The sequence below is a fragment of the Pogona vitticeps genome, chromosome 6, assembly GCF_051106095.1.
Source record: "Pogona vitticeps strain Pit_001003342236 chromosome 6, PviZW2.1, whole genome shotgun sequence".
Taxonomy (NCBI): Eukaryota; Metazoa; Chordata; class Lepidosauria; order Squamata; family Agamidae; genus Pogona; species Pogona vitticeps.
This window is the reverse complement of record NC_135788.1, coordinates 85,888,989-85,916,600: the sequence shown is the minus strand read 5'-3', so window position 1 is coordinate 85,916,600 and position 27,612 is coordinate 85,888,989. Positions and strand designations below refer to the sequence as shown.

The 27,612-nt window shown below is 43.8% G+C and overlaps 1 protein-coding gene and 1 long non-coding RNA gene across 2 annotated transcripts in view; both read right to left on the bottom strand.

Moving 5' to 3' along the window:
• Nucleotides 1–7,433: 7,433 nt before the first annotated feature.
• LOC144583611 (uncharacterized) lies at nucleotides 7,434–8,116 on the bottom strand. Its single transcript, XR_013537511.1, has 2 exons — nucleotides 7,645–8,116; nucleotides 7,434–7,516 (listed from the first exon to the last, which is right to left on the bottom strand). It is a non-coding gene; the product is annotated as an uncharacterized LOC144583611 (long non-coding RNA).
• An 18,492-nt stretch (nucleotides 8,117–26,608) lies between these two features.
• RND2 (Rho family GTPase 2) overlaps nucleotides 26,609–27,612 on the bottom strand; it is a 33,668-nt gene continuing 32,664 nt past the window's right edge. Inside the window, exon 5 of the mRNA XM_020796111.3 lies at nucleotides 26,609–27,434. Coding sequence (XP_020651770.1) covers nucleotides 27,186–27,434 — 249 coding nt within the window. The 3' untranslated portion in view covers nucleotides 26,609–27,185. The remainder of the gene's footprint in view (nucleotides 27,435–27,612) is intronic.

Sequence of the window (27,612 nt, the reverse complement as noted above, 5' to 3'; positions counted from 1 at the left end):
GAGGGAAGAAGGAGGTCAAGAGGAATATGATGGAAAGGCCTGCCCAAACATCCATGTCTTCAATTGTTTCTTAAAGATACCCAGCGAGGGAGACCCGCGAATCTCAGGAGGGAGATTGTTCCAGAGGCGAGGAGCCACCGCCGAGAAGGCCCAATTTCTTGTCTGCTCCTTCCGGGCCTCCCTCGGCGTGAGGCTCCTCAACCTCACCTCCTGGCTCGCACGAGTGACACAGGTAGAACTTGGTGGGAGTAGGCGTTCCGCCAGATATATGTGCCAGGTGGTGGTTCTGGACCAGCCACAATCCCAGTGAGCATATGTTCTTTATGTCCTGATGTATCAAAGGCCACTGGTGCCATAGATGTTTTACTGTATAGTTGGTTGACAGGGATGTAGTATGATACAACATACCAGATGGAAATACACAGATGCTCTCATTATACTGTGGAGCCCTGAGCCCAGCTGGCCATGGATCCTGGTGCTGCATGGTTGGTCAGCTCTCCTTATGGCAGAAGGGCTACCAAGGCCTCAGTATCCAGCAGGTTTTTATAGCCTAGCCTCCTTATGTTGAAACTGGCAGAAAGGAATGGAATAGAGTAGTCATCCTCCTTTGCAGGAAGGAGGAAACTGTTACCTGCTAAGCAGCACAATGCCTTCTCTGCTGATGTTAGCATGTCATCATTTTAATAAGATCACATACTTTTAGAACAACTCGATGAAAGCACTTAAGTTCCAGGTCCACTGTCTCAGATTTGAAATCAGCAAGCAGATCTTGCATCTCTATTGAAGGTGTAGCTCTTGTTGTTGTTTAGTCGTTAAGTTGTGTCCGACTCTTTGTGATCCCATGGACCAGAACACGCCAGGCCCTCCTGTCTTCCAGTGTCCCCCCCCCCCCCCCGGAGATGTAGCTAGAACAGACTTTATCACCTTTTCCTCTTCTGTGTCCAAACTCTGATTCTGGCTTGGGACCAGGATTATAACAAGCACCATCTAAAGAGGCCACCCTTCTTGTCACATGCAGAAGGAATGCCTCTTGAAGATATTGCATATGTATGTTATCAACTGCGAGTAATGCTACTTGCTTCAGAACTGCACACAAGTGATGACACGCATTTGTAAATAGTTACTAAGAGAAAGCTCCCTTAAGCATCTTGAGTGGCAGAGACACCCCTTGGATCTGAAGCACAGAACTTTAAGACACTGAAAATGAAATGACCCCCTCTGTACCACCAAAGGCAGCTTCCATGCCTGCCCTCTAGAGGCTATTGGGTGTGAAGCTTCAAGGATAAAAGTAACATTATCCCCCTCCCTGCCCCAAATCTCTTGTGGAAACAGAAAAGGAACAGACGTTGATGTTTCACAAATGAAAAATGGCACTTCCAGAGAGGAGGTTGTCTGCTGAATGTGCCATTGTACGTTAAGACGCCTGCTTAATAAAGGCAGATAATTGCAGAACGAGGGCTCATTAGCAAGCACCTGACACTGTAGCCTGATTGCATCAAGGTTGTCCCCATCCACTGCCAAGAGTTTATGCAACAGCATTTTTAAACTGTCATTCCATCCTCACCTTCTGACTGACAGCTTGCTTATCTTCAAAGTCCACCTTGGCTTCTGTTATCTGCTTTCCGAGAGATTACAGTTATCTGGCAAAAAATGTTACCCAGGTAATATGAAGAAACTGCCAATAGGCCCCCATAGGCGATGCTGTGGAATTATTTCTCAGTCTGGGAGGTGAGCCTAGATACAGAGCGCTTAGAAAAGGTGCTGTAGCCAAGGTTGTGAGGAGGAACAAAAACACTGAAGATACTTTCCTGACACTGGGATTTAGACCTTGCTTTCTCTCAAGTATAGTCCTGTGGATAAAAGTTTCCACAAACTTGGAGAAGAAAATGCAACTTTTTCACCCTGCTCTTTAAAATGATGACGTTATGTACTATAAATGGGATATGTCTGGGTTTTTGGACTGCAACACCCAGAATCCCACAGCTAACATGGCCAGCAGCCATCTGTACTGGCTGGTGGGTTCTGTGTGGTGTCATTCAAAAACCAACCAACCAATAAAAACACTTCATCTTTGTGGTCTCTGTGAATGCACACAAAATGGGTTTACTCTGCGCCTGCACAGACCTTTTTTGGAATCTTCTAGAGCTTTAGCACATGTTCACCAGGACCGCCTTCCCTCCCGGTGCCCATGATACAGAGAGCCTCAGTTCGTTTTTTGCTGCCACTGTAGCAGCACCTCAGCAATAGAGCCCGATTCACTTCCTAAAATTAACAAAACAGGAAAATATTTCATTAACTTTGGACCTCCTCTACTGTTAACTCTCCTCAAAAAATAAAAGGAGAGAATGAAGGAAGAGCTGTGAGAAACTTTCTCCCCCTTTTCCCACTTCCCTCCCCGCCCCGCCCCCGTCCATTTTATGGCCTCTTCGTGCCTCTTCAAGAGGTGAGCACCCCACCCAAATAAAGTTACCTTTTTGAATGGGCACTCGCAGTGCTTCTTTTGTCTCAGAGAGGCACACCAACCTAGCTTGTGCCAGGTGTGTAAAATTCTCAGAGGTTTTGCACAGGTGCAGAGAAAACCCATTTGTGTGAATTCACAGAGGACCACTTGAAGAATCAGTTACCTGTACCTCTCTATTTCCTTACTCTGATACAAACCCATACAGACCTACGCCACCTTCTCTCTTACCCGTGTGTGTGTTTTTTGCATCTCCCTTCTGAAATGCTTTCAGTAGTTGCTAATCCTGTGTTCCTGCACACAGTGTGAATTGTATAAGAGGCTGCCACATAGCCCACAGTTGTTCTGCGCTCCATGAAGAATAGGTGTGCCTTTACTGTAATTGGTTGGAGGAAACCTTTTTTAAAAAATTACTTTTATAGTATCTGCCCAAAGCCCACAAGCTCTAAGGCTCATTTTACTCCTTTTCCACACTCTTCCCTAGTGATTTTCTTCCAGAATTACATTGCAGTTAGAGCTTTAAGTCCTCTCTGCATCTCTCTGCTAACAATATTTTGTTCTAAATTAAAAATTATAGTCCTTCTGGCCTTTCCCCCCACTGTGAGCAGCTCCAGGTCTCCTACTATATCTCTGCCAGTCACACCATCCCATCAATCTTAAACCTATTCTTTTTCCAATTTTCTCCTCTACTGAGACTATTACTTCTTGCAAGTAACCCTCCTCCCACAACCTTCCCTCTTCGGCTCCATGTGTCTAGCAGCCTTTTGGAGTTGTTTGGGGGGGGGGGGGGGTGTTGAGACAAACGTGCCTAGCTGTCTAAAGTTGTCAGCTTACCTTTTTCAGTCTCTCTGTAAAGTTATCTGGGAGGAAGAATTTGGCCTTAACTTACCTGGTTTAACATTGGCTGTTGGTGACAAAGAAAACAGATCTGCAAGAACAGTTTTAAACTACATTCAGGAAGTCATTGCCGAGGCATTTTCATCTTGGAGCAAAACCTTCATAGTATTTCTGTACCAAACCAGTGTTGCAACTGGTTTTAATTGTAACTCCCACTCAAGAAAGACTAGGGACCACAATCTTAAGCCTTCGTTTTGAAAACATCCTATTGAACTCTGTGCAGTTTACCTCTCAGTTGACATATACTGAATTGCAATGTTGATATTGGTTGCTAGGTCCCAGTTTCTTATTTTTGTGATACTCTACATCCAAACATTTCCATAAGGATTAGAAGTGTATGTCCTCACCCTCAAATATGCCTTGGCCTACTTCATACTATAGATCTACCCAATGGGAGAAGATTGGCCCTTCAAAATCTATAGTCATGATCTTCATGGTTTCCAAATTTTTATATACAATGTTCCCAAAAGATAATAACAAACTGGGGACATGTTTGATCCATCCATTTCATACACTCAAACATCCATGAACATTCAAGATGGCATAGAACTATGTCTTAGTCTTTCTTATAGCTCAAGTTACTATTAAGCATGGTACCTTTATACTGATAATGGTTGGAGGATGTACAAATAAATAAGAAATGCATGCAACCCATGCTCCTTTTTGAGCTATACATCTGCAAAGAAGAATCTCCTCTAAGATAGCATATGATAATGGTTGCCTGCACAGTCTGTTCAGAGCACTCACTCCCAGCAGTTCAAAGAGATCAGCAAGATGCTTCCAAAAGAACCTGTCCGTTCTCCTCGTGGCAAAAGCCTTGAATTCTAAAAGTTAGTTGAGGAATTTATGGAAGCCCAAAAGGAGTGAAAAAGGTTAAGGAAAGGAGTAAAAGTGTGAAAGCCTCTGCAAGGCTTGCTAATTTATACAGCAGACAGGTAACCAAGACTACTCCAGAATCTACTTTTATTACCAGTACAATTTTGGTTATTTTGTAATTGGGTCAGCTAGAGGCCAGCATTTAGACATTTCCAGGTCAAATATAATAGGAAAGTCCCAGGCTGATGGTAAGTATGAGATCCTTAATGGTCTATTTTGGGTCCAGACTTATGCCATGCTTATTTTATTGTTAGTTAGTTACATTTCTATCCCACTTTACCTCCTAAGAACTCAAATGTGCATATATGGCTCTCTTCCTGTTCTCTTAGTAACTCTCCTGACAGCAATCTTGAGAATTAAGACAGGCTGCAGGAATGTTACTAGTCCATGCTTACTCTGTGACTTTCATATCTTGCTAGGGACTTGATTCTGGCCTCCCTCCCAGATCTTAAGAAAACACTGTTTCTTCTACGTGGCCTCTGTAAATCCACACAACTGGGTATATACTGCGCTTGCGCTGGATCCTCGAAATACTCTAGAGCTGAAAGAGAGAAACATAGTAGTATGTTTACCCTAATATGCATGCTCCAGCCACCTACAGCCTCAGTTCCATTTTTGCCGCCATCACTTTTGGAACCTCCTCGCTAGAGCTCACCACTTTCTTGTGTAAATTGGCTAGATTTTGGATTATTTTGACTTCAGTTATCTCTACGACTTTGTACGTTGCTCTGGTTTCTTTTTGGATATTTGGTTTGACCTCAGACTGTTTCACCTCGGCTTGCCTGTTCCTATTTGGACCATTTGTTGGCTTCCCACCCTTTTTTCTACATGGACTGATTTCTACCCTAAAGACCTTGGACTGCCAGTCGTTTTTCCTCTTGAAGTGCTGGTTTGGACTTGTTTGCTCCGTAAGTGTTTTTCTCCCATCGTACCTTTCGGGGTTCCTCGGTTTATGGACTGTTTAAGAAGTGTATTTCTTGTAAATTGAAAATTCCCTTCACTGACGGGCACGAGCGTTGTCTGTATTGTCTGGGGGAGCAACATCAACCCCACTGCCTGCACTCATTGTAAGAATCTGTCCAAGCCAGCTTTAAAATCTTGAGAACAGAAGCTTAAGGCTTTTCTTTGGAGTAAATCCCTTTCACACCCTAAGATGTCTGCGGAACAAAACCCTTCTCTCACTCCCGCTGCCCGTACTGACTCTGACACCCTGTCCTTACCTTCCTTACCTTCAAGCTCTCCTCTGACAAAATCCTCTAAAAAGGCTGTAAAGAAGCCTTCAACTGTTTCTTCTTCCAAGCACTCTTCTGCTAACAACCTTAAAAAAATTTGACCGATAAATCTAATAAGAGCAAAAAGGACAAGCCCTCTAAAGACAGACCTCGAGATTGTCCCCTGGTCTCAGCGTCTGTGCCTTCTCCTATACTGGAGGAAATGTCTGGGGATTTGCCTGGCCATGACTATGCCTCAGAGGGAGAGATCTCCACTCAACACCATGCAACTCAGGCTTCGATGTCAATACTGAGCCTGCCCCAGTCTTCAGATCGCACTCAGGCTGATGTTGTATCCAGCCATGACTCTGCCCATTCAAGCCGTGTCTCAACTGGGCAGGTGTTCATTGTGATGCGGTGTAATTCGGAAGAATCCGTGCATCATTCCTCCCCCAGGAAAAAGGCTGGTAAAAGGAAACATTCCCCCCCCCATGTCGAACATCATGCCGAGAGGTCCTCATTCTGCCTCGGAGGTCTTGACACCGAGCCTCGTCTGAAGACGACGAACCTATATACATCGAGGTCAAAAGAAAATCTAAGCGCCATTGGGATCATGATGACTTTGACACCGAATACAAACTCAAAGACTTTAATACACGTAAAAAGGTGAAATATGTTTATGCCTCTTCTTCTTCTGTGTCACCTTCACTGCCGAGGCATCAACATCAACACGATTATGACGTCGAAGATTTGATGCCTAAGGCTTCCCGACATCGATCTTCTGTTCGACACCAAGCTGCCAGTATGCCCTTGGTATCAAAGAAACCTGCACCTACTGACAAAGCTACTTTTCAATCATCTTGACACTGTGCTACTGTATCTCAGACCCAGCACTCCCTGAAGGAAACTTCTGGGTCTTCAAAGAGACGCCGTCTATCGCCCTCACCACCTATCTCACCAGTAAGAGAAACCTCTGAGTCCTCCAACTCTGACCAGGATGAGGAACCTTTGTCAGATGCTTCTGAGGAAGCACCCCCAAACATTAATACACTTGATTCAGATGTGGGAGATTTGCGCCCAGCCTCCCCTTCTCAGGACTTTACATCCTACTCTCAAATGATTACTTGCATGGCCAAGTCACTTCAGCTTAACATGGAACAGCCGCCACCTCCCACACATGACCTCGTATTTGGGGATATTGACCAAGTCAAATCCCACCCTCTTAGCTTAGCTTTTATCCCTGTCATCATGGAAATCATTAAAGACACTTGGAGTTTACCCCCTCCGTGCTATGCAAATCTCTAGAAGGATGGAGAGACATTACAGACAGCATGACAGTGACACCTTATTCTTGTCTAAACATCCGGCTCCCAATTTGATTATAATCCAGACAAACAATTCCAAAACTGGAACCAAAGCTAAAGTAACACCTACGAACTGTGAAGGTAGAAAGCTGGATGTCTTAGGACAGTGAATGTACTCCTTTGCATCCTTGTTATTGAGAGTCTCCAATTACCAGGCCGCTTTAGGGGCCTATTGAAGGCAACTGTGGGCAAGGTCTTACCCACCCTTCAAATGGCTCCTGAAGAGACTAAATTTTCCTTGTTTAACGCTCATACTGAGGCTTTGAACGTTGACAGACACCAGACTTTGGCTGCTCGCCACACTGCTGACGTGACGTCCAAATCATTAACATCTGTCATATTAGTTAGATGACATGCGCGGCTGAGATCTTCTGGAATTGCAGAAGATTCTAAATCCCATATAGAAGAATTGCCTTTTGATGGAAATGGCTTATTTAACCAAAAAAAAAAAAAAGCTGATGAAATTATGGAATCTTTTCATAAAATAAAGAAAACGGCTCGATCTTATACCATACAACAACAATCTAAATTTCAAAAGTTTCAGGGAAGGAGACAGTTAGGCCAAAATCAATACCAATATCAACAACAATATTATCAAACTTACCGTTCCTACAGACCTCTGACTCAGGGACACCCTTCTCAGTCTGCCTCTACCAATCTATCTTTTAGGACACCATCTACTTCTCAGCGTCGTCAATCTTTCCGCCAACCTACAAGAAAAGGAAAGCAATATCTTTGACTTGGCAGTGAATCATGCTGTAGAATTTTAAAGCTTGGAAATGGTGTTCATCCTCAGGTTGGAAATGGTGTCCATCCTCATCCCAGATTAGCCCCTTACCTGAAAAACTGGAAACTCATCACCAAAGATGCATGGGTGCTGTTCATAATCCAATTTGGCTATTGTCTGGAATTCATTCATCTTCCTCCTGTAGGTCAGATAAAAGTTACCCCTTTCACAGAAACACTACGGGAAGAAATATCTCTATTGGGAAAGCAGGCAATTCAAAAAGTACCTCCCCACGACATATACAGAGGTTTTTACTCCCGCTATTTCGTGGTACCCAAAAAGGAGGGAGGCCTATTCTCGACCTCCGGCTTCTAAATACTTACATTCGATCAAGACACTTCCAAATGGTCACTTTAGAATCCATCATTCACCTCCTCAAAAGAAAAGGTCTACTCTTTCCACGTTTGTTACACATTATCACCTGGACCTTAGGGCTAAAAAGGAGGCTAAGTTTGGAAGAGCTGTCCTTACTTCAGTGCTGGAGTGATGGCCTACCTTCCGGTAATTGAGCTTGTCAGTCACCCAGTTGTGTGGATTCACAGAGGCCACGTAGAAGATGATGCCGTCCTGTCCCTACAGTGATGCCTGGGGGCCGTACTGAAATGGATGCAGGAAAATGGGCTGAGGCTGAATCCGGACAAGACGGAAGTTCTGAGTGGTGGGTGGCCCCATGGTTGGCGGCTTGGGTGACTCTCTCACATTTGGGGGGGTGACCCTGGCCGCGAAGAGTGGGGTCCCCAGCCTGGGCGTACATCTGGACCTGACACTCACCATGGAAACGTGGGTGGCGTCGGTAGTCTGCACCGCCCTTTTCCACCTCTGGTGGATCGCCCAGCTGCGGCCCTATCTCGACACGGGGGCACTCACTACCTTGGTCTTAATGCTTACTTTCAAGGCCCTAAACGGTTTAGGGCCTCGATATTTGGCGGAACGCGTGCTCCCACCAAGGTCTACCCGGATCACCCACGCGGGTCAGGAGGTGAGGCTGAGGAGCCTGATGCTGAGAGAGGCCTGGAAGGAAAAGACACGAAACCGGGCCTTCTCGGCGGTGGCTCCTCGCCTCCGGAACAACCTCCCTTCAGAGATTTGTGCGGCCCCTACTCTTTAAAACCCAATTAAAAACATGGTTGTACATCCAGGCCTTCCCTCCAGTCAATACCTGATTTCTTTTCTATTCCTCCTTATTTTATTCTCACTCTATTTTATTGTAACTGTATCAAATGATTATGTAATGTTCTTGTGTTTTATTGTTTTATCCTATACTGGAAGCCGCCTAGAGTGGTCGAGTAGACCAGATAGGTGGAGTATAAATCAATCAATCAATCAATCAATCAATCAATCAATCAAATAAATAAATAAATAAATAAATAAATAAATAAATAAATAAATAATAAGAAAAAGTGGTTACTTACCTATAACTATGGTTCTTCTAGTGGTCCTCTGTGAATCCCCACATCCCGCCCGGCCTCCCCACTTTACATCACTCTTGGTTTTCACTCTAGAGTGCTTACGATGGCAGACAAGTGGAACTGAGGCTGTAGGCAGGCGGAGCATGCGTATTAGGGGCAACGTACTACTATGTTTCTCTCTTTCAGCTCTAGAATATTCCGAGAATCCAGCACAAGCGCAGTTTATACCCAGTTGTGTGGATTCACAGAGGACCACTAGTTACAGGTAAGTAACCACTTTATTTTCACTTTACCTATATAAAGAATTCCATTGAATTTGGTGTGTCTTAAATTATTCAGGTTGTGCCGCATTTATTGCAGTAGGCCTAATTTAAGTATGATTAATTTTGATTATTCTCAGAGTCCTGGTGCATTTGAGAGGGTGCTGAGTTTCAATGTGGTCCAAGATTATGTTTTAGGCAAAAAAAAAAAAAAAGATTAAAAATAAAGAAGACAAAAACATTGTGGCACCTTGAAGACTAACTTCCTCACTTTAATGTGACCATTCATGGACAAGGTTGCTTCCTCAGACTCAAGACTGTAGAATCACTTGGTCTGGAAGACCAAGGAAAGCACAAGCAGGACCATCTTCAGCAATGATATGTTTTGATACAGAGCAGATAAAAATGCAAACAAGTTGTAGGGAACTGGCACATCCAATAAAAACTGAAGGAGAAACAAGCTCAGGATGTCTGGGGTAGGTAAAAACATGTAGTGTCTTTACTACATGGTGAAAAGCTTTAAAAACTCTTCCTTAACGCGTTTTGGCAGGGCCTTCATCAGAAGCAAATCTTTATGTTTCTCTGGTCTGTATCAGCTCCGAAGCTTTAAGCAAGAAAGTTTTCTAAGCTTTTCACCACTTAATAAAGACATTACATTTTATTACCGATTCCAGACATCCTGAGATTGCTTCTCCTTGTATCCTTCGATACAGAGCAGAGCCTGGGTTAGCTACTTTGTAGTGTCTCTGTCTCCATCAATGTGTAGCAGATGATCTCAAATAAGAAAATAATTACAGTCTTGCCTTGACTTACGAACACCCCTACCTACAAATATTTTGATTTACAAACAGCTCAGGTCACAAAATTTTGCTTCGACTTGTGATTGGAGCTTCCACTTACGAACACAAAAAGACCGGGGGAAAGGGCAGAAAATTCAAATAGCTAACTGTAGGTGGCGACGAGGCTGCTTTTTTGTAGCTCTTTCGTTCTGGCAGTTAGAGAGTGTGCGATCCAAGGAGGCTGCCTGCTAAGGTAAGGTGCTGCTTTATACTTTTAAAAAAACTGTTCTGGGTATTTTTGCAGTGTGGTTTTCAGCTGGAGGGGTTATGTTTCTGTGCTGCGAGAGGTCTTGGGGGTTGTTTGGTTTTTGATTTCCCCCCATTTCCGATGGGGGGGGGGTTGGTTGCTTTTCAAGTGTTTTTTCCCATTTCTGATGGGTCTTGGGGGGTTTGTTTGTTTTTTGGTTCCCCCCCTATTCCGATAGGTCTTGGGAGGTTTTGTTGCTTTTTGTGGGGTTTCCCCCCATTTTTGATGTGTTTTGCATGTTTCCCTTGCCTTTTGCTTTGTTCTCTTTGCATTTCTGATCTGCTCCATTTGTTTTCTGTGCTTTTGCAATGGTTCCTGCATGCTTCCCTTGCTTTTTGCTTTGTTCTCTGTGCATTTCTGATCTGCTCAGTTTGTTTTCAGGTACAGGGTTTTTGTAGCTTGGGTGTGGGCTGGGGGGGTTTATGTTTCTGTACTCGATGGGTCTTGGAGATCCTTTCTGCAAGGATCTGTGCTGGCTGGTGGGCTCTAAAATGTTGCTTAGTTTGGTTTAAAATGTGTTGGTGTAAAATGTGTGGGTTTAGCACGTGTGGGTTTAAAATATGTTTTAGAAACCAAACTCTCTTCCCCCCCCCATTGTCTTCTCTCTCTCTCTGCCTTCTCTCCTTTTGTGCTTAAAAGCACAAACCTTTGTCTGAGGGGTCTGTGTGCCCCAGTGATGACCTTCTTTCCCCCCTCTTTTCCCCATTGTTCCCTCCCTCCCTCCTTTCCTGCCCTTTTTTAACCTAAGTCATCTTAGGTTTAAAAAAGTCTCCCCCTAGTGGTAGAGTACAGATTAACCAGCTTCGACTTACATTGGTGCCACTACATACGAACAAAAAACAGTTGGAATGGATTAATCGGGTTTCAATGCATTTCAATGGGAAATGCTGATTCGACTTATGAACATCTTCTGGGATGGATTAAGTTTGTAAATCAAGGCATCACTGTAAATTTTTTGTATATCCCACATCCATGTCAAATGAAGGTTTAATCTGAGCCCGGTCCTGGGTCCCAAACTTGTGCTTGTACTAGGGACCATTTCTGATATCCTTGCAGCAAGGATTACATGGGACACTGAGGGTGTACAGTCCCTTCTCCCCTTTTTCTTTTTAGTAACCATTGTCTCTTTTTGAGATGAGAGAGCAAAGATTTTTAGCCCCAAGCAATAGGCATGCTTGAATCACTCCCAACAGAGTTCTCAAAAATTAAACATTAGGAAGCAAAGACTGTCACTACTAATTGACTGAATTGCTTCACAGAGCAGGAACACATATCCTATGGGGAGATGGAATTCCCAAAATAAAGCCCTAACTCCCCCAGATTTAGAGGAGTGAAATATGATTTATTTTCACTGGAAGAATCTGATTTCCTTGTGCTGAACTCTTGAACCATCTGAGTCAAAACGGACCCTCAAATCATTGAATGCCATAGAAGTCAAGCACTTTGTGTTTCTAAAACTAAAAATACTTTTCTGAACTGAACAGGCTCTGACTCCCTAAACAAGGGGAGGATTTTATTTAAATGGCAAATCCTGTCACTTTGGGCTTTTAGGAGCACAATTTGCTGTTGGGGAGATGTTAGGGACATGGGTAGGAAGTGCAGCCCGCCGAGCTCTAAGAGAGAACAAAAATGGCTCTTAGACTCCCCAAAACTAGCCCACCACCATGAAGGGAACACTTGTGAATTTAGTTTGGTCACCTGAATAGCCTTTGGGGTGTTCCACATTAGAGATCCTACCTATAGGTTGGTAATGTTTCACAGAATCATAGAATAAATGGAGTTGGAAAGGGCCCATAAGGCCATTGAGTCCAAATCCCTGTTCAATACAGGAATCCAAATCAACATATATCTGTCAGGTGGTTGTCTAGTGTTGGTGCAGTCACCACCTCTCGAGATAATTGGTTCCACTGCTGTAACAGTTAGAAAGTTTTTCCTTATACAGTATTCTGTCTTCCAGGGTATTAGTCATTCTGCCCTATTTTGTGTCATCTACAAGTTTGATAAGCATTCCTTGCACCCTGTCATCCAAGTCATTAATAAAAATATTGAGGAGTACCAGTCTCAGAACTGAGCCTTGTGGTACCCCACTTTTCACTTCCTCCCAGTATTAGAAGGAGCCATTAGTAAGTACACTCTTTTTTGGAGTATTACTCCCGGAATCCACCACCCCCAGCCATCATGGCCAGTGGTTCCACGCCTTGAGCAATTATACCACAAGCAGGAATCAGTAAGCAAACCTCCTGCGTCATTTCCCAGACATGGCAGTGCAACAATAAGAAAAGTTTTGATTGGTTGTTGTAGGTTTTTCGGGCTCTTTGGCCATGTTCTGAAGGTTGTTTTTCCTAACGTTTCGCCAGTCTCTGTGGCCGGCATCTTCAGAGGACAGCACTCTGTGTTGTTTCGATTCCTTATCTCTGCCTGTTACACAAGGAGAAAGTGAGGGAAACCTGAGTTGCTATGGAGCAGCTCATTTTAACCCTTGCAAAGTGGATGGCATCATGCAAAAGAGCTTCTTCTCTAAATGGATGTACAGTACTCTGTTCACAATAGCATTCATGACCACCTGCCTTTTTTGGTTGCCTTTTGTAAATACTGTACTGCACTTTTACCTTTGCAAGAAGGGCCAAAAGTAGTGATGCTTTGACTTGTACCAGGTCTGCTCCACCTTAGCTCCTAGAGATGACACATTTGGAGTCTGTTCTGGTTTCAAATCTGTCGTTACATACTGTCAAGTCACCTTCAACTTACGACAACCCTATGACTAAGCTCCAAAATGTCTTGTATTCAACAATCCTGCTTGGCTCAGCTGTGATTCCCTAGGGATTCATTCCAGCTTATATTTGGTCTTCCTCTTTTCCTGCCACCTTCAACCTTTCCCAGTATTATTGTCTTTTCCAGAGAATCTTTCCTTAAGTATGACAATGTCTGTTTCAAAATTTTTGCCTCCAGAGATAGTTCAGGCTTGATTTGATCACGGACCCACTTGTTCTGGCAGTCCAGGATATCTGCAAAGCTCCGCTCCAGCACCATATTTCAAACAAAACAATAAATTTTCATGTCAGCCTTCTTTACTGAACAGTTTTCACACCCATACTTAGTGATGAGAAATACAATAGTGTGAATGATAATGGTCTTGGTCTCCAGTGACACATCTTTACCCTTTATGATCTTTTCTAATTCCATAGTTGGTGCTCTCCTATTTGTCAGTCGCCTTCAGATTTCTTGTCTGCAGTCTCCATTTGGATTGATGATTGAACCAAGGTATACAAAACCTTTAACAATTTCAGTTTCCTCATTGTCGGCATGAAAGTTGGAAGGAATCTAGCCTTGTGAAAAAAAATGACCCCATCAGCTAAGTACTGGGCATATTGGCTTTGGGAAGGACTGTATTTCTTCCTAGATACCTTTGAAATGTACTATATATGTGGCAGCATCTGAGGCTGTTCTGTACAGAGTCCATCCAGCCAAGCTGACTGTGGAATCATCACGCTTCCAAGAGTATTTCTTAGCCCTGTTTTTTAAAAGTCTTTCAATAAGATATGTCTGAGAGGGAATTTGGAAATTCCTGAATAGAAAGCAAGTGCTACAAGATCAGGGTATCATGTAGTGTAGTGCAGTGGTCCCCAACCTTGGGCCTCCAGATGTTCTTGGACTACAACTCCCAGAAGGCTTCACCACCACCTCTGCTGGCCAGGATTTCTGGGAGTTGAAGTCCAAGAACATCTGGAGGTCCAAGGCTGAGGACCACTGGTGTAGTGGACAGAGTAATGGGCCTGGACTCAGGAGACTTGGGTTCAATTTCCCAGCTCTGCTGTGGAAACATACTGGGAACTGAAACTGGTAAAACCACTCCTTAAATATCTCACTTACCTTAAAAACTCTATTAGTGTCACGACTGACTTGACAACACATAACAACTAGAAGATAATACAACTTAGATACTAGAAGACCAGCACTGGTTGCCTTCTAGGCTCAGCTTGGGGGATTGGTTTTATATCTCAAAAGCCCTAAGCAGCTTGTTGCGTGGGGTAGGTATTGCTTTCCACTGAGTCCAGCTGTTAAGATCTTTGGGAGATTCCCTTATGAGAATACCATGCCATGTGAAGAAAGCCTTGCTTGACAGGTATGCAGAGAAGGCATTCGCCTGTTTTCTCTCTCCTTTTTTTTCAGACAGGACTTTAAAACTGTTTTTGATATTTACAGATTATTGCAACACATTTAATGGCTTTTTGGGGGGTTGATTTGTTTTTAGTGAAGTTTATTAGCCACCCTGAGAGCAATTTTTGTACTGGAAAAGCAAGGAATAATTTAGCAAATGTTTCTTGGGCAATGTGCTTGAGGCAGAATTCCTCATCAGTTCCACAGAGACTCCCTTGGGTGAGATTCATTATTAGCTGGATCTTGGGATGAAAAGAACTTTGGTTAGCTGGCAGGATAGACAGGCCTGTTAATTGCGACCCTGTTAATTGTCCTAGATGGCTCAACAATGTTTAAAAAACAACCATACTTTGTTGCTGCGGAGGACCCATATCTCTGTTCTGTTCTTTCAAATACGCTATGGTGGTGGCACAGGGTTTCTATATTGTCCCACCCCACCCCCCCGCTGCCGCCTTCTTCATCCTCTCCATGAAGCCACTGAGAGGTCACCTAGGGATAGGGAGTGAGGGATCATCAGCCATGCCATTCATCCAGCTTTACTGCTTTCATTCAGTTCATAAGAAACTGTGTAAGTGCTAGATTACTCTTTAATGCTTGTAGTGAACTGGATGAGGTCCATGAGTTTGAAGCCCTATCCAGACAGTTGATTGATGGGTAGATTGTCTAAGCTGGAAGTAATGCTGGACTATTCTGCATGTCTTCTGGAACTCCACATTCAGTGGACATTCTGTTTAGGAGGAATTATGGGAGCTGTAGTCCAAAAAAGCTATCTTTCTGTGCTCTGACTTGGGCTGGACTTGGACCTGGTTATTGGGAAGCTGGTGTGGTGTATGTGACATGAAATACCTCACCCACCATAACTGATGCACTAGTTGCAATCCCTCCTGCAACACATAGCCTAGTTATCTTTAAGAAGCATCTTGTCTGGACTGCTGCCGTTGTGTTTTATGCAGGACTCCATTCAAATGAATAAATAAAAATACTGTTCCCCATCCTGTCATGTGAGCACATTCATCAGAGGTTGTCGCTTCAGAACTTAGAGAAGTTACCACTACCTCGGTGCTCTGCCTTGCTATATTTGGTGCAGAAGAGATACAAACCCTCACTTCAGTGAGTTTAAGTTGTCTAGGATTTAAGATTTTATTGCTCATGGTTCCCAGTCCAGTGCTTAGATCTCTACTGCCTGCCGGCTGAATTGCTAGAATTGCACCTGTTTCACACTTGACATGCGGTGATATGCATATTTTCCATTCCAGTCTCCTCCCCTGGGTACATCAGATGGAAATATGTAAAACCACCCTGGAGAAGAGCCATTGAAATGGTAGATGGAGCCCTAGGACGTCTAGTTGGTTTTTTAAAGAGGGCTGTCGTCGTCACTCCAAACACCTTGGAACAGACTTTTCTCAGCAGGCTGTACTCAGAGCTGACTAGCTGGGCTGTTCTGCAATGAGTTGTAGAGATACCATCACCACCAGCAGCAGCTTGCAGGGAAATAGCTCAGTGTGTCGAAGCAGCTGCTGCTCTGCTGTTCCTTGTGCTTTCGGCCACAGCAGCTAATGAACCCAGCACCCGAAATCAATGCACTTGTGTGCGCCCTCTCCAGATAAATGTTCAGCTTGCGGAAGGGAGGGTTGGGAGAAACAGCGCAGTGCAGGCGGCCGTCACACGCTGGCCCTGGTTAGCTGCACTTGTTCTATATTACGTCACCTCTCTGTGCAGCAGCAGGAGTCGGCTGAACGCTTGTGTGGCGGAGTACTATGAGTGGGTTTGGCCCCAGCCACTGCAGATGGAAGTTTTGCAAGCCTAACAAAGCCTGACTGCACTTTCCTTTTTGCTCTTTTTCTAGCCAGATGGAACACAATTAATCCCTCTGCACCTTCACCATTAATCAGCCACATTTTTATGTGCTATGCATCCTCAGAGGTCATGTGCGTTGGAGGGCAGGGAGCTGCAAGGGTTGAATTCTTTTTCTCCTGCAAATGTTCAAGGCACAGGAGGCCTGACAAGGAGAAAAAAGCAGTAAGACTACACTAAAAGGCTGGCAGTCATTGTCCAGCTTTGGCCTGTATTCTTGGCTGCCTGTTTTAGTGCTTCATAATTGAAAACAGATAGCAAAAGGCAATTTTCTGTGCCTTAGTTTTAACTCTTGGGAAGGGAATGCGGGAGGATTGATATTGGAAACTTTGTCAACATAGCTAGAATTCAGATGGCTGTTCTATGAAACTCTGCAAAACAAATCTACTATTAACTGCTGTATAGTTGGCCTGATCTTGACAAATGCATTTGAAAGCTGTTCCCTGTAGTATTTCTTGTACCCCTAAGATCCCTCCTCCTCAACTTCTGTGCTGGACGTGGAAAGAGGGTCTCTCTGCCCCTCCCAATATCTGACAGCAATGATCTGGAACAGGGGCCAGATGTAGCAGTGGGAGCACCCACATTTTAGAACTTCAGAGCTTGGACAAGTTGATTTCTGTGAGTTAGAACTCCGAGCATCCCACAGTCGATTGGGCTCTGGCCATGTTGGCCATTGGAGTCTGGGAGCTGTCACCTACCCACCTCTTTCCCAAACATTTGTACTTATCCAGATTAGAATCCCACACCTGCCATTTGCATGGGGGGAAATGTCATATGAAGGTTTTTCCTGCAATGTAGTCGAGAGAGGCCTTCTTACTCTTCCTACGTATAAGAGCCTCATGGTGCAGTACTGCAGTTAAAACTCTGTTCACAGCCTGTGTTCAATCCCAGTAGATTTAGATAGTCAGCTCAAGATTGACTCAGCCTTCCATCTGAAAGTCAGTAAATTGAGTACACAGTTTACAGGGGAGGGGGGAGCAATGTGTAGTTTGCATAATTAAACTGTAAACTGCCCAGAGTGGTATGGGGTGGTATATAAGCAGCTCATTTTCTTCATTTTGCTTTTACTCCTGCTTTAAATGGAGATTCCCCATGGTCCAACGTAGACCCTTGTGGAGCAAAAGTTCTTCCAATCAGCTATGAAGTGGAGAAGCTTGTTGGCTCAGTGATGGAGAGCACAGGCATTATGTGCACACTGGTTCCCAGTCCAAAGTTTTGTATCTCCAGCTACGGCTTACAAACCCTGAAGAGTCACTGTCAGTCCATGTTAGCAAGCCTGGCCTGACTGGGCCAATGTTCTGATCATGCAAGAAAGAGTGAGGAGTGGAAAACGCATGTTACAACTGCAGATATTAAGTAGAATTAGCTGGGCACTTTATGATTTGGACCTTGAACATATTTATAGTATCAGGATTTAGCCCTGGAACAAGTAACAGTAACAACGGGCCCCATTGTTCCTTGACAAAACAACTGTTTATTCTGCAGGCAACATAAATTTAGAGACCAGGGTTTCTATGAACATTAAGCTACTGCTTCTAGGCTTACTCTGGTTAAAAAAATAAAATTAATTTACCATTGAACCATTTGTTGTTGCAGTAAAAGTTCCAAACAGTTTGTACTGCTATCATACTGACAGCTGCAATCTCAGGGCTCATACATGGTCATAAGGATCAGCATGCAATGTCTGTCTTTTCTTTTGTGTTTGAACACGTGCAAGTGGGTGGAAAGAGAGACTCTGGCAGTGTTTATGCAACTATGGCACTCTTCGGAGCAGCTCCCTTACTTGGCTCTTGGTCCCAAGACTGCCAGCTTTCAATGCCTCGCCTGCCACTGTATACTGTACCTGTATCCCCTGGCCACAGTGGTGGCGAAATGCTGGTACCTGCGGTCCAAAAACGTAAAGCTGTGGTGAAATTCCCTTTTCAAGGTATTTCAAGGGCATGAAATAAACCCTCCACTAGCTATGTGGAGCTGGAACACATGGGATACTTTCTAGCCCCCCCCCTTTTTTAGCCCAGTGTTTCTCTATGGAGTAATGATACTTTTCCCTGAAGCTTTCTCAAAAAGTATGTGCTTGAACTTTTCTCCTCCATTTTGATATAGATTAAGCCTACAGATACAAGAAGGACAGGATAGCTGTTGCAAGGAAATCCTTACATCTAACTGGTGAGAAAGGTAGCTGCCTTTAATCCAAGAGGAGGGGGGGAAACCCCCACTGCATTTTGAGCACTGAGCAAAGGCACATAGTGGTCTCTTCTCATCAGTTCTGCCTCTGAATCTGCATTAGAAATGGCTATAAATACAGAAAGCAGGTTGTCAATGTTTGGCCTAAAATCACCTCTCTCTCTAATTCCACAGTGGTGTCTTCACATGACCCAAAGCAAATCTGTTCTCCCCACCCCAACAAGCAAACAGTAAATGCTGCTGAAGAATTAACTGATTGGGCAGGTTCCAGAGCTGGTTTATAAAACACGCAGATGGTTTCCACAGCTGTGAGTTTCAGCTGCTGCTCCTCCCTTCTTTTTCTGCTTTGAAAGGTGCCAAGAAGGGCTCCTGTTTACATTACCCGGTTCTGTGGTTTTTTTTCTTCTTCTTTAAAGGTCTGCCTGGCACTTGACCTGAAGTGCCTTTCATCCCCTTGCCATATTTTTGCAGGTGTGATCAATAAAACAGGACATTTCGTAGGTGCTTTTAAGGGGCAGCTCTCCTTGTTTTTCTTACGGTATGAAGGTTTCCCACATGAAAGGTGTTGCCTCAGAGAACTTACAGGTGCCCATTCAAACTGTTAGCCATGTGGTCCCTTAGATTTCGCATTTTTTAAATTCAATACTTCCCCCCCCCTTCCGGTTTCTATTACTTCGGCAGACATACCTTTTTTCTGAGGTATAGCTATGGATTAGTCCTAAAGGCTAAAGTGATACTTCTGTAGAACTAAGAACCTCAAGCTTTGGGAGCCCTATTTGGCCATGCTCGGATACCAGCCCAGCCCTCTGTTCCTTCTCTGATGCTCAGCTGTGTTTTACAGTATTCAGTGAACATATGTAGAGAGGCCTCTGTGACTACTCGACAAATTTCTTCCATCCCATATATTCTCTAAAGGCACAACGGAAAATGCAAATGGTGGCACCCCCACCAGGCATCCTTTCGATCTGTTTGGTGCATCAAAACTACACAATGTGATGTGTTTCCATTTATGGACAAAGGGCTCTGCAGGAAGTGCATATCCAGCCATCCTGCCTGGCTGGAGGCCTGCATTGGAAAAATGTAGCTCTTCTATATCCCCTGAATTCTGGAAAGCCATCCAAAGCCACATGGAAAAGATAGATTTCATACCCCAAATGTGTCCCTCCCAGAAGATTCTTGACCTCCCACTGTGAACTCCAGTGAACATAGATTTATTTTCCTGCTACCTACAGTAAGGCATATGTGAGGAAGATAGGTGCTGATTTTTAGGCATGTTTGTTGAGCTCCTGATTAGTTAATTTGTTCAGACACTGTGTTTGTTATTCATGCTGGTACCTGCTCTGCTTAAGATGTACTTATTAAAAGAACAGGGGCTGCTTTTGCTGTTTTCGCCCCACAATCTACATTGAAGGTACTATTCCATAGGCCCCAAATTCCCTTTTGTTGCTGAACTAAACAAGACACTAGCTTCACAACTGGAAATATTTTCCTTTCAAAGATCGCAAAAACTTGAAACTTCCATGTTTACACAATCCCCATGCAAATGAATCCCAGGCTTCTGTTCTCAGAGCAATCACCAAACAAAAGCAAGCTAATTTACAGGCTCCAGAGAAGATAAACCTCCAGCTTTGATGAACACATTAAATTTCTTATGGGAATTTCATCTCTGGTGTTGGATCTTGTTTTGACTCCTGAAAATACAACAAACAAAAATTATTGATATTTCCCTTTCCTGGCAGTATGCTGATTATAGCTGAATTTCCCGTGTTGATTAGATCAGCCCCATTAGATTTCAGGCTACCGCTTTTTTGTTTTAGTTGCTTTGGTTTTTTAACAAAATTAATGTCACAAGCGTAACAAGGGATTTTTTTGGTGAGTCATTCTGAAGAGTTTGTCACACTCAGCCTGCGTTAATGCAAAGACCAGGAAGGAAAAGATGATGAAGCAGCCATCTTGTTTGAGCACTCATGCCTTCACCAACAGGCATGCAATGCATCCTTTATAATCACTACCTGGCTGTTCAAGAAAACAGCCAAAATTTCATTGCAAAAGGAAATATAGGAATTGCACTTGGAAATGATGTAGACTTATTTGATAAACAGTTAATCCCTTTGTTTCTAACACCGCGTAGTCTGGAATTGTCAGCATCTTTTTAGAGGGTTTCTGCTCTTGACTTGTGATGTTTGCAAGTGCAGCAAAGAGCTGTCCTGGTTTGTAGCAGAGGATTTTGACTGGGCAGCCCTTCAGATTCTTCCCAGCCTCAGTTCTGTAAATGTGAATCCAAAGCATTTCTCTGTCCTGATTGCAGAGCAGGGCCGAAGTATGTCATCTGATCCACAGCCAACTTCTTCTGCACCTCTAGGCAATGCCTAGCAACAACAGGCTGATAACTGTATGGGCAGGATGTAATATATCACTCAAGTCGCAACAAACCCCCAAGAAAGAACAGGCTAATAAATAAGACCTGTTAACTCTTCCACTCTGGCACTTCATTTGAATCAAGCCTCTCTTTTCGGTGACAGGGCTCAAGTCTAGACCTTACAATGCTTCGTGTGAAAAAGTGCCACTAAACCTCTATGTAAATGTTCTTCTCTCAACCGTTCCCAGTGCTCACAGGCCTGTATCACAAAGAACAAATATATTCTGGTAATTTTAGGACTACCAGATTTCGTTCAGTACAAGGCTGCATCTCAAATGTGCCACAATGCCTTTTTGTGTGGCGGAGCAATATATGCAGAAACAGAAATTTCATTGGCTTGGCAGGATGTAAAAGGGCAGTGTGGCCACATCAGCTACGGTTCTGAGCAGGTCCCATTTCTATTTCCTCATATTCAGAAAAGAAACACGTTGATTTCATAGATAGAAACAGGAGCTGATTCCCTTGCCTCCTTTCCAGTTTGTTTGGGTTACTCTTTTCTAGTCTCTTGCTAATTTGACAAATTGTCTCTTAAACAAACAAAAACACAGAGAGAAGTCTAGAGCTGTAATGCCTGGATGTTCTCTTAAAAGAGTCCTCACAATGCATTTGGCAATGTTCCTTCTGATATGCTGACAATACTAATGTTTGACAATTCCACAGTCAATCAAACTCAATACATTCATTTTTATGCCATGTGTCAACCTGGAGGGAAGTCTTGAGTGCAGAGCTACCAAGATCTTTCCTAGGCTCCATGATGTTCATCATTTTCATAAATCATTTGGAGAAGGGCACAGAGGGAATGCTATGTGAAATAAAGCTAGAAGGGATAAATACTATTAGAAATACAAGATCAAGAAATGAAATGATCAGACATCAACACAGATCTAAAATGAAAAAAAATGAAGTGTAATAGAGCTAAACTGACTGTTCAGTCTTGAGGTTTAAAAAAAATGTAAAAGTGAGAAATATATTATGGGGAGAGATGGTTTGGAAGCAATTTAGACGACCACCTGGCAGATATCCTTTGACTTGCATTCCTGCATTGAGCAGAAGGTTAGGCTTGATGGCCTTATAGGCCCCTTCCAACTTCACTTTTCTATGATTCTATGATTGCTTGTGGAAAGCATCCTTGTGTTTTAATGGATCACAAGGTGAACAAGAGTTAGCAGAGTTTGCTAAAAAGGCAAAAGTGATTTTAGGATGTTTGAAAGGAAGCATAGCACCCAGATCACAAGACACAATAGTTCCACTTTTTTCTGTACTGTTCGGGCTGCATATAAGTGCAGTTTGGTGCCCAGTTCTGGGCATAATTTTTGAAAGAAAGACCTCAAGAAACAGGTGCATGTTCAGAGAAATGAAAAGAGCTGGGTGCTTCTAAGGTAGACAAAAGAGGCAGGATCACCACCATCAGCTACCTGAAGAAGATTGACACAGAGAGTTGAGCACTCTCGTTGTCCCAAAGGACAAGGTAAGAACCAAGGGGCGACAATTGTAAGGAAACAGATTTCAGCTAACTATTAGACCAAACTCCCTTGAAATAAAAGGTGCCAACAATGAATCGGACTGTCTCAAGAAGTATTGGGATCTCTTTTGCTGCAGGCATTTAACAAGATGCCAGGTATCCATCTGAGAGGGATCCTGTGGATACATCTTGACAGTTTTTTTGCTAGACATTGACTTTTTGCGATCGCTATAGCGATTCGCAAAACAGTGATTCCTATGGGGGAATTTCGCTGGACAATGTTTGGCCCCTGCTTCGCAAACTGATTTTCGCTAGACGACAATTTTGACAGCTCCCTCCGCGCTCACAAAACAGGTGTTTTCGGAACCTAGGCTTCGCAAGACAGCGATTTAAACAGCTGATCGGTGGTTCGCAAAGCAGCTTTCCTATGGCCAATCTTCGCTAGACAACGACGATTCTTCCCCATTGGAACGCATTAAACAGGTTTCAATGCATTCCAATGGGGAAATGCTGTTCACTAGACAATGATTTTGCTAAACAGCAATTTCAGTAGAACGGATTATCATTGTTTAGCGAGGCACCACTGTATTATATTTCCCCTTGTAATGTAACTCCCCTTACCATATTTCAAACCTACTGGCATCTAGGCTATATATTTCCTGCCTTGTCCTTAAGTAAATGGGGAAGCGAGGCTTTCCCTTTTTCTGCAGAAAGGAAACTTTGATTTATGGCCTGGGCTGCAGGTCCCGCTGCTAGTTAATTCTGGAGTTTATGAAGCTTTTAGTAAAGGAGCACAAAGGGAGGATGTTATTAATGATTAATATAGACATGCTAAAATTTGCCTTAGTGAGGTTCATTTATGGTCAGCACCACAGCATTAAAAACAGGACTAATACATAATGAAGGCTCTCTTCCAGACAAGAAAATAACAGCACTAATAAGCTACTCTATCTCACAAAGTGCCCACCCCTTAAACATATATCCACAAAACTTCATTGTGTGTGTGTGTGAGGGCTTGCTATCCCTGTCAGGCCAGAGGGAATGGGAAGAGAATCAGAAACAGTTTTCCTTTGAGAGGTGCCTTTTAACCTCAGAAGCACTGACTTATAGACATACATAGGAGGCCCAGGGCCAATCAGTGAGGATGCTGCCCTAAAATACACATTCATTCATTCGTTCGTTCGTTCGTTCATTCAATTTTATTTTATTTTATTTATACCCCCCCCCCCAAAAATCTGGTCATTGCGACCACTCTAGGCGGCAATTTCCACTCTCTTGTACGAGTTAAGGATTGGGGAGGACAACTACATGCGTCTTTTGGCCTAATTTCATGTAGGCTTCGGCCTCAAATCAAAAGCCTCCACAAGCCATGGATGTGGGCTATTTGTAGGAAAGACTGGACTTTCTCTCAGCCTGCTGTCAGGCTTGGAAGAAAGGAGGGGTGAAATAGAAATAAATAAGGGAGGGAAGAAGCACTAGAACCACTGCTAGCTTCAGCCCCACCTACCGCACACAGATCAATTCTGAGTTGCCAACATTTTATCTCTCAGAGAATGGGGCCCTCACACAGAAAAAAAATGTTAGCCAATAAACTGGTGCCATACGGATGCCTACCATTATACAAGTTTAGAAATTGACACCTGGTTTACCAGACTGTATCAAAGGTTATAGGCTGTAATCGAGAGGCACCCACCCCACCCCATTTGACAGACCAACTGGCAGCTCCTTCTGCCATAACATCGCCCAGCTTCAGGGTGCAGACTGAATACAAAACAGCCTAAGAAGCTGTTGAGGAGCGATGAGTGGAACGTACAACTCTCTAAGAAAGAATTGTTCTCTTAATAAGGTTTTTATCTCAGCAGGGGAGATAATTCATGTATTAGAAATGTAATAATAATGCTTCAAGGCAGGTGACAGTAACATCTAAAATCAGAGGGACTATTTGGGCTTAGCAGGCAAATCATGCCATGAATGACCTGTTTTGAAGCCCTTTATAACTGCCAATATACCTATCAACTTAGTATAATCACTGTACTACACTGCAGGGTGTGGGAGACAAGCAGTCCTAGCTCTCAGTTATTTTTTTTTTTTAATCACCAAATCCAATTTTTTAAAGCTCAAGGCTGGAGGAACATGCGTGTGGCCCTCCTGATGTTGCTAGACTCAAATGCCTATCAGCCTCAAGCCTCGAGACTCTGCATCATTGGATCACAGTCAACTATGGCCTGAGATAACCTGTGTCAAAATCTCAGACCAAGTTCGGGGTTATAAAATGGAATGCTGGAACGCCAGCTGCTGCTCAGCTCTGGCTTACAGGCCAGGACAATGAAGCCGCTGTGCTCCCACCCGGCACATGAACAATTGGGCCATTTTGGGCAGCCAGGGAGAACAGGCAGCCCTTGCTAATCCTACGTGTGAATAGCTCTCTTAAGCCAGGGAAACAGTGCTGCCAATTCTGACATCTTGCAAGAGGGCAAACGAACTGTAGAGATTCATTCCAAAAGAGAGATGTCAGGAGCCATATTTTCTGAGGCTGCAAATACAGATGGTGTGTGTGTGTGTGTGTGTGTGTGTGTGGGAGAAAAGCTAGAAGTAGTGGGGGTTTACTCCAGCATCTCTAGGAGCCACCAGGTTGCAGAAGGGTGATCTGCAATAATTGTGCCAATTTTGTGCAGATCAGCACATAAGATGCAACTATGGCATAACTTTCCATGTGTCCTGTCTCAGGGCTTCCACTTTTAAAAGCTTTTGCTCTCCTTCACTTCTTCAAAGCTAGGTTGAAAGCAGATCTCTAGCCCAGAGTCTCTTTTTAATGTGAAGTTTTGGAAGAGACAGAACAATCCAGAACACATTTAGGGTGTATTTACTGCACTGCTACAGACCCAAGGGTGGCTCAAAGATCAAGAATCCCCATCAAGAAATCACAACTTTTTGCCAGATTGGTGTCCCCTAAACCACCATCTCTTAAACTTATCCCAGTGCCACCTTGGAAAAGCCCTTGGATGTACTGAGAAATAACTGAAATTTAGCAGCTGTTGTGGAAGTTACCGAGTTTCAGAAGGATAAATGCTCCTTGCCCACTAAAAGCCTTAGCTACGTTACCCCCAACCCACCACGGCTGCCAGAACATAATCTTCAAAGGTGCATTAGAAAGCATAGCCTGGGATGCATTTTTCCCAGCTAAGTGAGAGACTGATACTACCAACTCAATGCACTTTTCTGGCCCCATGGTCCTACCCAGTAGTTTGCTGTCTTGTTCAGCTCAGATTTGTCCCCTGGCAGCAATTACTGACTTCACCTCAGTAATCTACCAGGATCCTTAAATTACACTAATGTGACTTGTTACTCCCTGGATTCCCTCTCTCACACATGCTGATGCAAGGGCTCACCAGATCCTATTTCTCCAAGTCTTCACAACAAGAGGAATTTACAAAGCAGCATTTCTTAATGGCTGTTAATCAATGCCTCCTGATGCAACAAAGAAGCAGGTCCACTTACTGATGAAGAGGAAACAATGTGTTTTCTTGGGTACACATGAAAAGATTTTTAAAAAATCACAGAGCATCACTGAACACCAATACATTACCACAACAATGCTGTTCTGCAATTCCATGGTTAGTTTACTGTCTGTCCACTGGGAGAGGTCCGCTTCTTAGGAAGAAAACACAACCACAAGTACTTCTGCATTATCCACAATGTATGTGAGAGGGGTTAAGTTGCAGCAATGGGAAGTAGGGAAAAACTGGCTTTTTTCCTATGATGCTGAAGAGGCTGCAAAAATGGTATTTGGTCCCCTTGTGTTTCTGAGCAAGCCAAAAAGGCACGCAGAGGCGCCATGCACCAAAACCTAAGGCAACAGATTGAAGGTACTGCTTGTGCTGGGAAAGGGAGGAGGGTGGCTCAAGAAGATGTGATGACTTAGCTTTCCAGCTCTCGTTGTGAGGAAAAAACTTCAAAGCCGAACTTGTTTGCAAAAAGAAGTACAATGTTTTCATAGCACCCACCTACCTGGCAGCGTTCCATCTATAGTGTCTAGAAAGTAGTGAAATGGGCCTGTTTAGTCACTGAGGGTGGGGGGGGGCAGGGATTAAATGAATTCTTCTTTAGAGTTCTCTGACAGAAAAACTCCCCTTATTCCCAGCCACCCAACACCAGCAATTCCATCTGGTCAAACTGACCACCATTTTGTTGTCTCAGCAACTCTTTTATTCTGTGACTGGCCTCAAGCATGAGCACCAGCCCTGCACCTCACCTGTGCATACATTGAACAAACACGCGCGTGCGCATACACACACATGCGATGTGAGTGGCCTGACCACGACACATCATGGCTGCAAAAAAAATACCGGACACACCCAGTTGCCTGGATACAGCTACACATTTGAAACTAGCTCCAAAATAATGACTCTTCAGAGGATTTGAAGTATCTTTTCTTTCTTTTTTTTACCCTTCTCTTCCACCTGTGCCTCACACAGTGATGTGCTCCTTTCTTTGGAGGATTTCTGCAACCTGAGCATTCCTGTGCAACAAGAGCCACTTCAGACGTTCTCCCCCCCTATGCATAGCATTTCCAACATCAGGCAGTTCCCTCCCCTGTCCAACCTCTGTGTTTTCAGGGAAGGCTTAGTTTTCTCAGACCTACATCCTGGGGAATGAGGCCTGCTGTGCAGAGACCTCCCCGGGACCAGTTACTGTACAGCGAGATAATGAACAAGACAGGCAATGCTATACTTCAGTCCCTCTGGGTCTCTCCTGCTCTCTCACATCACCGAGCAGCTCTTGGCCCGGTCTTTGCGGATCTCAGAATCAGTCAACAAGTCCGTCCGTCCTGGCATCTGTGTGACCCGCTTCAGCCCTCGCTTGGAGTTGCTACGCTTGAGGTGTTTGTGCATGCGGTTGACGGAGGCCAGGGTGGTCACATGGAAAACATCCCGCACACTGTTTTCCGACACCTTGGAAGAGCACTCAACATATGCCACGGCACCCAGTTGCCGAGCCAGCATGCTGCCCTGTGGGGGGGAAACACATTAAAACACTATGTCACATTTCACCCATACAAAGATGCTTGCTTTCTTCCCATTTTTTGTTTTTTAGGAACTGTTTATTTGTTATTTTCTAACTCTTCTGCATAAGTGTTTTTCCCAGAGTTCTCTAAAGATCTTGCACCAGTCACAGAAATTCAGGGAG